Below are 12,912 nucleotides of genomic sequence, written 5' to 3'. Positions count from 1 at the left end.
CCTTTGGGATTCTTTTCCATGTACCTGTTTTAAATACTTGTCCCTTGCAATTACCCAGTTTCTGTCAGTTGTCCGGAAGTGTTGCGGGTTCAACAAGGAATCCGTCTCCATCCTGCTGTTCCTTTTTTGTTTGTTTGTTTGTTTTTTACATACTTAAAGTGATCCATCAACCTCCAGCCAATCCTTAGAGTTCCAGTTTCATTTTCTAACGCGTTGAATTTCCCTTTATCTAACATTGCAAATTAAAACGGCGTTAGCATCAAATCCTTTTGGAAATATGGGGTTTGTTTTCAATAGAAATATATGTTTGTCACCTTTGCTTTGCATGCATTTATCCAAACATCAGTGTTTTCTTTTTTCAGAGTGCACTGGCATGTCTGCGTCCCGATCCCTGGCCTGAGAGACTCGAAGCTGGGGAACGGTGCGTCAATGGAAACACCACCTCGCAGCAGACCGAGGTCTCGTGCTGCTGCCTCCAGACCTCGACCGCGGGTGCAAACGAAACAGGATCCCAGAAACCTTCGAATCCAGTTAAACCAGGTGATAGCACCACTCTACCTGTGTGCGTTCCGCTGCAGCTGCAGAGGTGACGGCGGGTCTCTCATTAATCACGACTCTGCTGGCGTCTCCCTCGCCCTTTAAAGGCACCACGGACGCGCAGGCTGCACCCCAGGAATTAAAACAAAGCAGAGAAAATGGCACCGAGGCTGTTTAGTGAACTGATTTTTAACGACCCCGTTAGCGACTTAAGATTTTATTTTCACCACCATCATCAGTATTATTTGGTACTTTTGACGATGTGAGACTTCCCCGCTCAGCCACGCAGGAGAGTGACGAGACGGCGGCGGGGTGACTCGGGTGGACTCGGGGGGGGGCTCGGGGCTCGGGCCGCCTGTCGATCGCCTCGTCCCGGTGCTGAGATCAATAACAACAGCCTCGCTGCTTGATGCGCCGAGAGCTCGATGAAGCTTGTCATCACAGAGCACGCTGACGTCCTCGCGGATAAACACGCCTTTTGTTATGCCAATAACTCGCTCACTCCAACCCCAGGGGACGGGAGCGCGCACGGACTGCATGCGCAGAGAGGATCTTTGATGATCTGAGACGAGGAGTTTTCCCACTCTGACACTTGCTGTTCGAATGACACGTGCGCGCGCACACACACACACAAACCAAAGTCCCGTTCTGTGTTGGAGGTAAACGTACTTTAATACACATGTTTGACCCGTAATCGTCTCCCAGCAGGACAAAAACACTCCACTGGATTCAGTTCAGACAGGAAGAAGCAGAAATACGGCCGCGTGTCACTGATAAAACTCAGCGTCTCACTCTGGTGGCAAACAACAAAACAAAACACGAAAGCAGCGACATGCAAATCACACACACACACACTCTCACACACACACGCTCGCCTCAAACACAAAAACAGCAGGGTTGTGATTCATCAGTACACACTCGGTGATGCTGGAGGTCGTCCGGTTGATTTGGGGTCACGACCTCTGGCACATTTTTTCTTTTTTTTTGAGGTATCTGTGTGTTCAGCAGCAGCAGCAGCAGCATTAAGACTTTCAGCAGCACTAAACAGGAGCAACACTGAACTGAAATGAACTGTGTTGGAAACATTGTGGTTACATTGATCACCGATCATAATATAAGACAATAGAAAACAAGTGTGTGACTCAGAATTCTCGTTATTTAAAGTCCAGAATAGTGCATTGACTCCTCCTCCTCCTCCTTCTCCTCTTCCTCTTCCTCGTCCTCGTCCTAGTTGGAGGAGTAAGGCTCAGCGGCGACGGTGGATGGAGACCCGGAGGTCGGTGACGGGGTCGACGGCGCCGACCTGGACTTCCCCGACCGGCCACCGGCCGCCTTCTCCTGCAGCCTCTCCGCCGCCGCCGCCGCCTCCTCCTCTTCCTCCTCCTCCTCCTCCTCCGATGACTCGGCGGGCGGAGCGGCGGCAGCCTTGGCCGGCACCTGGCCCTCTTTCTCACGCTTCTTCTGCTTCATGCGGCGGTTCTGGAACCAGATCTTCACCTGCGTCTCGTTGAGCTGCAGCGCCGCCGCAATCTCCACCCGCCGCGCCCGCGTCAGGTACTTGTTGAAGTGGAACTCCTTCTCCAGCTCCGTCAGCTGCTTGGTGCTGAAGTTGGTGCGTACGGTGTTGGGCTGGCCGCCGTAGCCGAACTCGCCCGACCGGCCTGCAGGACACGGACACGGCACCAAACTTATCACGACCACAGGGACTACTTTTTTTTTTTATACGCACATAGAAACGTCATCAGCTCCACATAGTCTCGGCCCTGTGACCTTTTAGCACCTCTGAGGGAGCACCACCACCACCACCACCACCCACTTGGTTGACTGAAGTCTGACCAGCGGAGGGGAGGCTTTTATTTATTTATTTTTAAAGAGTTGACCTCAGCATCCTAACCTCAAATCCTTCCACATCCTACCGAGTCCCATGAGCACCAGCACAAGGGTTCACTTGCAGGATATTAGTCAGCACTTACTTCCACCCCAACACACACACACACACACACACACCCGCACTCACATAAAGCAGGCAGTGTCTGAACTTCACTCCTGCTTCTTAAACTTTTAAATCTGGAATTATTACTGATTTGCAACATTAACTGATGAACAAATCTACTCATGCCAACTATCTGGGTTCAGTTGCACGCTATTGCCCAGCACTCACTGCACCCCAAAACCAACACATACACAGACACGTACACACACTCATTTGAACTGAACTTCTTCTCTTCAGCTATTTTTTAAAACTAATATTTTGATTTTGTTTATTATTATTTATTTATTTATTTTACTGATTTGCAATATTAACTTATTAACAAATCTACTCATGTCCACCACCTCGGTTCAGTTGCAGAATATTGGTGAGTGGTGAGTACTTACTGAACCCCAACACACACACACACACACACACACACACACCTGTCTTGGGCGGGTTCCTCTTGACCTTCATCCAGTCGAAGGTTTGGGCAGACGCGGCGCCCTCTGACAGCGGGGAGCAGCAGGCCTCCATGTGGGCGGCGTGCAGTGGAGACAGCGGGTCTGAGCAGCAGCCCGGGAACGGGCTCGCCTGCTCGTGCCCGCCGCCGTAAGCAGCGTGTGCGTACTGCAGGTGGCCCAGTGGGGTGGCGCTGTAGCCCTGGCGGTGCTGCGGGACCGAAGAGGAGGTGGAGGCGGAGATGTTGCCCGAGTACATCAGCGGGCCGCACTGAGGGAAGCCCGCCGCCGCCGACTCCACTTCCGGGTTTAGCGCGTAGTGGTTGTAGGCGGCAGCGCAGAAGCTTTGCGCGCCGTAAGCGGAGCCGCAGGCCCCGTAGGCGAGGCCGAGCGAACCGGCGGCGGGCTGGTAGGAGGCCGCCGGGTGCGGGCCGCCCTCGGGCGACGCCCGGCCGGCTGCGAAGCGCTCATCCGCGCCGCAGTTGCTGCTGACCGTGACCGCGCACGACTGGAAGGCGGTAATCCCGAGGTCCGAGTGGAACGGCCGCACCGAGCACGAGCCGCCCTCGGCGCCCACCACCGGGTAGTCTAAGAAGCTGCTCATTGTGGCATCGCCTTCAAGGGGGGTCAGACCCGGTGGTCTCTCACTCTCTCTCTCTCTCTCTCTCCTCTGCTCTGTCTCACTCACCCCCGCAGTGCACCGCGTGGCCCGCCGCCCTCACCTGGTTCCCCTCCCCGCCGCCTTTTAATCAGGGGGACGGAGGACCGAGGACGATGTCAATGAACGGGAGCCGTCACGTGGGCACCGGGTCAGCCAGTGAGCTACTTGTCCTCACACCCCTCATCGACCCCCACCACCCCCCCACCGGTCGGTCGGTGGTGACGGATCGCTGTTTGACTGGTCATTTAAATTCCAGCCGCTCGTCGATCAAGGTGACGCGCGTCGCCGCTGATTTTATTGGCCGAGCAAACAATGAGCAGGCACCCAGACAGACAGGCGGCCAGGCAGAAGGTGGCGGACCGCTGCGGGGTCGCACGGAGAGCCGGTGAGCCCCGACCACCACCACCAACTGCACTACCTGCACTCCGCCTCCTGGAGGAAGACCTGCCGCCCTGATCCTCAGGTATGTGTGTCTGTGTGTGTCTGTGTGTGCGCGTGTGCTGGATACGCGCTTGTTACTACACACTACTACTGCCGTTTCATTAACACGAACAGCAGTACGTGGATGGAGCTCTCTCTCACTTTCCCTCTCTCTCTCTGTGTGTGCGCGCGTGCACCGGTGCCCAAAATGTGTTCCCGCGCGCTTCCAGCGGGGCTTCACGCCTCGAACCGGGACGACGGAGGCTTTTCGCTGCTCAGCAAATATTGTCACATGCAGGGAGGGGGAGAGGTGGGGGTGATGTCTGTGTGTGTGTGTGTGTGGGGGGGGGGGGTCCCACTCCCACCACGTGCACCCACATACCACCCACCCACCCAAACTGCTTCCGTTCACACCAAACTGCTCTTTTTAATGCCTCCTCGTGCCCGTTAACGACGCATTAAAGTCGCCTGGCTGCTTATTTACCGCCCGCCGGGGGTGGGGGGTGGCGAGGGGTCTCCCGGGTGACGCAGGGACACATAATAAACCCCTCCGTGAAAAGATGCCGCCGCGTTATGATTATTGTTTTTCTAAATACCTCCCAGGGTCACGGGGTCTGTTCCCACGTACAGGCTGTATTCATTACGCGTGTTCGCTGATCGAGTGACGTGATAATGCGGCCGCATTCGTTTAGCCCTGAGGTGCGCAGGCGTGGCCTGATTATCGCGTTAGGTTCATCAAATAAAGCTGCTGCGGAGAATTAATGGCTGGAATGGGAGCTTCGCAGAGGAGTGGAGGGTTGGTGGTGGTGGTGGGAGCAAGAATCTCACTGAGGAGGAAGGCAAGGGGAGGGAAACAGGAAGAGGGTGATCACATGCACATGGTGGCTCTGCTGCCCCTGCTGGCCATATTAGGAAAAACACCCACGATGCCTCTCTCTCTCTCTCTCTCTCTCTCTCTCTCTCTCTCTCTCTCTCTCTCTCTCTCTCTCTCTCTCTTTCTCTCTCTCTCTCTCTCTCTCTGTGGCTCGGCTCGGCTTGTTGCCACTTTTGAAATCAGCGTAACTGAGTGAGATGTTCGTGCAAGTATACTCAGAACAGCAGAACTGAAACATTGACAACACGAGAGCAGCGTCACTTGTCCCAGCTGCGTGACCGCAGGACGTAAACAGTTCAATACGAGCAGTTTCCATTTTTATCATTTTAATGAATCCATTTTTCATTCATCGTGTATCATTACTGTCTGGATTTGCTCGTCGTTAGAGATCAGAATGAATTCATCTTGGGACTAAAGTGCCCTGCCCTGCCCCCACCAGTCCAGGCCAGCCCAGCCGGCCGCCTGGGTGGGTGCAGGGTGTGTGGGGAGTGGGGATTGGGGGGGGGGGGGGGGGGGTCGCACTTCTCGGGGCTCTTTGTGTGCGCGTTGCGAGCAGAAAGGGCGCGTTGCCTCGGAATGATTCGGTTAGTTGTGGCGGCTGAGAGAGAGAGAGAGAGAGCGAGAGAGAGAGAGCGCGCGCACGAGTTCCCGCCCTGCCGCCGAGGTGCAGCAGCCAGTCGATGTGCTGCTTATGGCTTCCAGATGACTCGATACGCGGACGTTTCCAGAGCCGCTCTCACCTTCACCTCGCGCGGCGGCTGCTCGAGCTTCTGTATCGATCCACCTGGTTTGTGCACGTCTCACGCGCGCAAAAAAAAAACACTATCGGGTCAAGCTGCGGGCTAATAGCCGACTGCCATAAATCAGCTCAATGGCAATACAATAGAGCACGAGCCTTCATAATCCCCCACATTGACCTCCGATAATGTCGTAAAATCACCACCACAAAACAAACCGCGCAGCACTAAAGATATTATATTCTAGATTATGTAACTCGTCTTCTGGGGGCCGTTTTGGTGAATTCGTCTTTGATAAATGGCATCGACTCTGCTTTGAGTTTGGGCTCTGAAGGTGGTGGTGGGGGGGGGGGGTGAGTAGCACGCGGCTACTGCTGCTACCGTCGCCGCGTGTTTAAACAAGCCATAAAACATGAATTATTGCCGAACGCACGGATTCGGAGATTCTGCTCCGCGCGCACACACACACACACACACACACACACACACACACACACACACACACACACACACACACTTCCAGTTCCCCGGATCGGGGGAGTCTCCTGTATGAAAATGTAAGTGGGGTTTTTATTTGTGCACATTACGCCACAATTGCTCTCCTTAATGTCCGTCTCATTCACGCCACGGCGTGATTTATGAGCTCCCGAAGGCAAGAACGCGGCTCGGCGATCCGCCTGCCCTACACCCGTGGCGTCGGCGCGCACCGCTCCGGAGCTCCCTCGTGCTCGCCTCGGCCGTGTGCGAGCTCAGCAAAAGTGAAAATAAAGGCTAAAGGAGAAAGTAATGGTTTGGGGAAAATATATATATATGTTATTATTTTAGAATCATTTTTTAAAGAGTAACAAAAAAATATCCCCAGAATTTTGTCCATTGTTAGTCTTACTATTTTTATTAAAGGGGAATAAAATAAAATAAAAATCTATTTGAAATTTAGAATCTTCTGAAAGTAATAATTTTCAAAATAGTTCTTTCACCTGTTATCATTATTAAAAACGCTATCTTGCCAAAATACGCCAAGTATCTAATTTTAGTAATTTAAATAAATTAGAATTCAATTTGAAATGTAGTCGTATTTTTAATGAATTAGGGCAGTGAAATATAACTTGTTAGCACGTTACGTCTTAACTTCACGAGATTATTTTTATGCATCGGCAACCTGTTGGTTAATTTGCATATCCCTTTCTGCCTCGATTTGATTTTACTTGCTCATTAAATCACACCCGTAATTATGTAAAAATGGAGAAAAGACTCAGACCAACAACAGGAGGATTGTAGCAAGTTCTTTGTATTCTAACAAAAATATCCAAGACATTGGAAACTATACAAAAATAAGACTGAGCAGATTCCATAGTCCTAATATTGCAAAACTTTTTCTTTTTTTTTTTTCCACAAACGCTCATAATTTCCATTGCGAGAGGTCGATCTGTTCTGGTAAATTACAAGTTGGAGAGCATCGATTAGCAATGATTAGAATTCCTCCTTACCTTCATTTATACGACGAGCTTATGACAAATAACGAAATAACTGATGCCGAGCATTAAACACAAGGTCAGAGTTTAAAAGTAAAAATAAAATAAAATAAATCACCGGAGCCCGATAATAACGTCCCTTCAGGAGTCAAAAAAAAAAAGACAACGAAAGAAATAGAAGAAGTCGTGTCGACTGATTGGGATTAATAGTTGAGGTGCTGCAGGTCGATGGCGGTCAGCGACTCCGTGAAGAAGTAGAAGGAGTCGGCCGAGATGTCCCCGGGGCTGTCCAGGGACTCGGGCAGGCTGGGCGAGGCCGTGTCGGACAGCTGCAGGCAGGAATCCGACGAGAAGCCGTGAAAGTCGTGCATAGAAACGTCCAGGGCCGCGGGACTGCAGGGCCCATTGTCCGGGCTGCGTGCCGGGCAGGCCGGGCCTATTGTCGGAGCGCAGCCCGGAACAGTGGGTGACGGGTTGGGAAAATGTTTGACATTTTTGTCATTACTGCCGAGCGGCGCCGCGGCGAAGCGCGCCGGCTCACCGCTATTGTGTTGCTGCCGCAGCTGTGTGTTGCTGCTGCTGTTGTTGTTATTGTGGAAGGAGCAGGTATCTCTCTCCAGCAGGGCGCCGCTCCGCTGGTACGGCGAGGCCTCCTCCACGTCCTCCTCCTCCTCCTCCTCTCCCTCCAGCACCTCCTCCTCGTCCTCCTCCTCGTCGTCCTCCTCCTCCTCTGCGCTCCGTCCCCGGCCCTCGCCGCCGTGCTGGCGGTTCTCCTTGCTCTGGGTTTGCCGCTTGTGCTTCATGCGGCGGTTCTGGAACCAGACTTTGACCTGGCGCTCGCTCAGGTCCAGCAGCGCCGCGATCTCCACCCGCCGCGGCCGGCACAGGTATTTGTTGAAGTGGAACTCCTTCTCCAGCTCCAGCAGCTGCGTGTTGGTGTAGGCCGTCCTCAGCCGCCGCGAGCCTCCTCCACCTCCTCCTCCGCCTCCTCCACCACCGGCGCCCTCCACCATCTCAGGCGAGCCTGGGAAGGAGAGAACCGGGGGATTAGAACCAGCAGCTCGGCACAGTTGCATCAGCAGGTCCGCCTGAAAATCACCACACTGCAGCAAAATGGCCGCTCAGTCAGTCAGTCAGTCAGTCCGCACAGAAACACTGCAACACAAACACAAGCACAGCTCACACACACTCATCACATCTTTTTCTGACAAAACAGGAAATAAAACATAGATATATTTTCTATCCAGGCAGATCAGCAGCAGCAGCAGTAGCAGCGAGGTCCGGGCTGCTGTGGCTGACTAATGAATGCTGCAGCTGCCCTCTTCGGCAACGGCACTCCATCACTCTTCATTACTGTCACACATCAAAACTGTGCAACGGCGCGTCGAGTAAATCATCTCACATCACATCACCTCCCCCCCGCCAAAAAAAAAAAAACTTTGGCCAAACTTTGTATTTTTTATATTTTACTCCTCATTCCTACTATTTCTTAAATTATTTTATAGCATTAAAACGAAACAACAAGCAAACAATAAATCAATACATCCGTACACCCCTCTTCCTCCTCCTGAGCTCCAGGGCTGACAGCAACAGATTGGAAATGCAATGGGCCCACCTTTTGGGGAGAAGCAGACAGGTCCATTGTGGATGTTGGTGCTGGTGCTGGTGCTGGTGGTGCCGGGCAGGTGGCTCCTCTTGGAGGCTTTCTTCTCCCGCATCCACGGGTACTCCGGCGGCAGCGAGGCGGTGGGCAGCGGGCTGCATCCGTCCGGGCTGAGCCTCGGCCGGCCGTGGCGCGGGTGGCTGCCCGGGTTGAGGCAGGGGATGGTCTGCTCGAAGGGGGGAGGGATGAGTGTCGGCCGCGGCAGCGTCGGGCTCTTGATTGATGAACTTTGGAAAGGCTCGGCGACTGGGGGGAAGGACGTCAGGCACTCGGCGAGCGACGGCTGGCTATTGATGAATCCGCTCTCTCGCTCGAATTCGTAATTCATCTCCGCTCCCTCAGAGCCCGGGAAAGTTTGATGTTGTTGGGTTTTTTTCTTCTCGCTTTGCGCCACGGAAATGTTCCGGCTCGGCGGAAAATAATTCCAATTAAAAAAAAGAAAGAAAGAAAGAAAGAAAATATCCCTGCGTTGTTTGCTCTTTTTTTTTTCTTTTTTTTTTTTTTTACGCAGTTTGACTGCTCATGGCTGCGGCGCCGGCCAGCGAGTCTCTGTTAGAGCAGTGAATACATGGAGACAAGGTTGAAACTGGACCGAATTGCCTGTCACATGATTACCTCTGCCCAATGACAATTTGGGCTTTAATCAAAAGAAGCCACTGTCTGCCTGCTGACTGATCCAACAAGAAAATAAAGTCTCACGGAGAGGCGCCGCGTTCAGCCGGTGGTGGAGGGGGTGGGGGGGCTGCTGCTGCTGCTGTTCTCTTACATCTCTGTCTGTCTGTCGGTCTGTCTGACTGACTGACTGTCTCCGCTCGCCTCGTGCCGGCCGCAAAAAGTATGTTTTTGAGAATGGCTGACTGCTCAGAGTTACAGAGGACGAAGGGAGTCCTGGAAGGAAGGAAGGGAAGAAGGAAGGAAGGAAGGAAGGAAGGAAGGAGTCCTGGCTGCAGCCTGCAGGGGCGCGCAGATTCGCCGTGCACTCCTCTTTTTTTTTTTTTTTTTACTCCGTATTGTTTGAGGATGTCAGTGGAGAACGCCCCCGACACACACACAAGAGAGAGAGAGAGAGAGAGAGAGAGAGAGAGAGAGAGAGAGAGAGAGAGAGAGAGAGAGAGAGAGAGAGAGAGAGAGAGGCAGAGGTGAGATGAAGAAAAGCAGACATATAAACAAAAATCACATTCAGGCAGAAACAAACAAACAAGAGTCGCTCTCGGCAAATGGTCACCATGCAGTAAACATTAAACGTGAAGCACGTAGAGCAGAAGAAGACGCGGAAGAAGAAGAAGAAGAAGAAGAAGAAGAAGAAACAACAAGCGGCTCTGCCGCTGACGTGTGTTGCTGCAATGAGAAGAGGCGTCCATTACCTTTAACACGGATTGGGACTCGCTCGCAACATTCCGCCTCATAACAGCCGCATGACAGCGACAGATAAGATCCAGATTCGTGGAGACTTGGACGCGCACGCACGGACGCACACACATACACACGAGAGAGAGAAAGAGAGAGAGAGAGAGAAACACACAAACACACACTCCAGCTGAAGAACGTGTGAGGGTTTGTTATCGCTGCGTTCCAAGCTGATTTCACTAAAATACTACAATTAAAATAAACTAAAATACTACACATTCTATATAATATAGAAACAACTCTGATTCTATCATGAAAAGTACACGACTACCAATATACAGTATATCTATCTCATCTATGGACATTAATGGCCATCAGTATCAGAGACGAGCTGCTTCTGTCAATTGCCACCAAGACAATACATCCAGCATTTACTAATTATTGTTCTTTTTGTAATACTGTATTGTAATGTAATATTGTAATAATGATTGTATTTATAAATTATTCCTTTGCATATCCACATAAGGGAAAACTCGCAGCTGAATAGCACAGCGACTCCAGCCCATGATGAGAAAACCATTCCAATATGCTCTCGTTCACACATGACCATTTACAACCAGGCTATTATTTTATATATATATATATATATATATATATATATATATATATATATATATATATATACATATATATATTTTTTTTTTTTTTTTGCAGGATGGTTATTATGTAGATGGAAGTCTTATCGGCGCAGAGCCTCGCGCGGCTCCTTCACGGCCCTTCGTTTCCACATTTATCTCGCCGGCGGCGCCACATTGGAGATTCTCTGTCGTCCCCCCGCCGAGCACGTTTTCATTAAAAAAGAAGAAGAAGAAGAAGAAGGAGGAAATAGCGCTAATAACAACTACTAATAATGATTATGATGATAATAATGAAAGGTGTCTCGTGAGCTCAGAGCGGGGAGGGGGGGAAGAAGGCTGCAGAGTAAGTGCCAGGGCCTTGTGTTGCTTACACACCAAACAAAGAGCGGTGTGGAAGCCCTGCGCGCGATCAATCTTACTCCCCGAGAAGGTCTGACAGCTCGGTGCCCTCGCAACACATTTAAGGCTTCCAAACTCTGCCTCAGCCGCGAGGAAGCGGCGGGGAAAACAGTCGGGCCACTCACAGCAACAACCGGTCTGTGCTCGCAGCTCGCAGCCGCCGGCCTGTCGCTGCCGGGGACGACGATAAATAAGAAAGAAAAGGTAGAAAGGGAAGTAGGGGGGGCGGAGAAAAGGTGAAGAACGCATCGAGGAAGGAGCTGGAGGTGAGTGTTGCCACGAGGCTCCTCCACCTGCAGCCTTTTTTATCTGCTGGACACCACCCGGAGCGTTTTGTTAATGCTTTTTAAGGTTGAGGACATGCAGGTTTTTGGGGAGATTTTTGTGACTGTCTGTGTGTGTGTGTGTGTGGGGGGGGGTACATGCAGACCTCGTGCTGACGGAAGAAGAGATGGATGCGTTTTTGGGTTTTTTTTTTTGGAGAGGGGGGGGGGTGAATTGCTAGCAGGCTTTGTGTGTAGGAGAGAGGAGTGGGTGGCTGCTTTCACAGCCCAGCGGCCTCTCCTACGCACTCTCTCTGCACAGCACCATCCATTGATTTAAGGGTTGATACACTTTTTTTCCCACGCGGATGAAGAGGAGACGCGGTGGAAGAGAGGAATTTTATATCTCGAATTAAAGCCTTTTTTTGGGGGGGGGGGGGGGGGTTGGCGGGGGGGGGGGGTTGTGTGTCGCATGTGGCTCAAATCAGTGCCTCGCTGTCTGGCATTGCAGAGATACTGTTCCTCTTTTTTCTGTTTCTTTTTTTTTCTTTTTTTTTTTTTTTTTAGATCTGACACACCACGGTTCAATTGTTCTAGCTTTTCCCTGCTAGCCATATGTCACGGTGGCTAATGTCCACGGCCCCCTTGATATCAATCATGTCTGGCAGCAAAAAAAAAAAAAAAAAAACATGCAAAAATATCTCGCATGCCTAAAAACAAAACAAAACATAAAAATGTCGAGACAAACAATTTTGCTGCAGCACCGAGGCAAAATCTAACTCGACAAGGTGAAGATTGCAGGAAACGTTTTTGGCTTGATGAGTCTGTGAGATTTGAATCGTCTTGAATTATGCTTCAAAATCCCCTCATAATCAAACGAATATTATTTTGAAAATATTGTTTGTTCTCTGTTTTGTTTTCTTTATATTTGGAAATCAAACTAAAACTATTTTAAGATGGTTTTTTTTTTTTTTTTTAAAAAATGGCTTTAATTAATTTTTGAGGACTGTGACTCTGACTGAATTCTACCAGGCTGACTCTCATCTGCTTTTTCTGCGCTAAATGAGAATAACATCGTCCCCGCAGTGTGTCGGACTGCTGCTGCAGGCTGAATCCTCCCCGAGCCCTCGTGTGACTGACTGAACTGAACATCGAGGAATTATTTTTCAAAGCACTTCTCATTTAGCTCGTCTCCTTTCCGCAGAGCCGCCGTGAAGGGCCCGGATGACACTTTTATTATTATGGATGTGCCCACGCAGATGACACGAGCGGAGCAGGCCACCCGAGAGGTTCCCCTCAGCCGCAGAGGAGAGCAAGGACGCTTTGAATATGGATCAAATATTTATATCCGGAGCGTTACTGGTGTAATGTTGGATCTGTTTTGCGGTTTTTATTTTATTTTAAATTATTTTGTTCGCAGGGCAGGTTTAATCCATTGCCATCCACGAGTGTTATTTATTGTTGTTGTTGT

The 12,912-nt window shown here is 50.9% G+C and overlaps 2 protein-coding genes and 1 long non-coding RNA gene across 3 annotated transcripts in view; 1 reads left to right on the top strand and 2 right to left on the bottom strand.

Annotated features, from left to right (window-relative positions):
- Positions 1 to 2,928, top strand: part of LOC142900242 (uncharacterized) — an 11,378-nt gene extending 8,450 nt beyond the window's left edge. The window contains exons 3-4 of the long non-coding RNA XR_012928870.1: positions 363 to 540; positions 1,769 to 2,928. This is a non-coding gene — a long non-coding RNA (uncharacterized LOC142900242). The remainder of the gene's footprint in view (positions 1 to 362; positions 541 to 1,768) is intronic.
- On the bottom strand, positions 885 to 3,573 carry hoxa1a (homeobox A1a). Its single transcript, XM_076044422.1, has 2 exons — positions 2,953 to 3,573; positions 885 to 2,198 (listed from the first exon to the last, which is right to left on the bottom strand). Exons 1-2 carry the CDS (start codon positions 3,569 to 3,571, stop codon positions 1,765 to 1,767), a joined length of 1,053 nt encoding a protein of 350 aa, XP_075900537.1. The 5' UTR covers positions 3,572 to 3,573; the 3' UTR covers positions 885 to 1,764.
- Positions 3,574 to 6,929: 3,356 nt separating this feature from the next.
- On the bottom strand, positions 6,930 to 10,360 carry LOC142900080 (homeobox protein Hox-A2a-like). Its single transcript, XM_076044103.1, has 2 exons — positions 8,747 to 10,360; positions 6,930 to 8,155 (listed from the first exon to the last, which is right to left on the bottom strand). The coding sequence occupies exons 1-2, from the start codon at positions 9,120 to 9,122 to the stop codon at positions 7,335 to 7,337; spliced, it is 1,197 nt and encodes a 398-aa protein (XP_075900218.1). The 5' UTR covers positions 9,123 to 10,360; the 3' UTR covers positions 6,930 to 7,334.
- Positions 10,361 to 12,912: the final 2,552 nt, after the last annotated feature.

The sequence above is a fragment of the Nelusetta ayraudi genome, unplaced genomic scaffold (genome assembly GCF_046127955.1).
Source record: "Nelusetta ayraudi isolate G7.1 ecotype Tasmania unplaced genomic scaffold, CSIRO-AGI_Nayr_v1 ptg000079l, whole genome shotgun sequence".
In the NCBI taxonomy this organism is placed as follows: Eukaryota; Metazoa; Chordata; class Actinopteri; order Tetraodontiformes; family Monacanthidae; genus Nelusetta; species Nelusetta ayraudi.
Note: the sequence above shows the minus strand (reverse complement) of the source record. Positions and strands in the feature narration are given on the sequence as shown.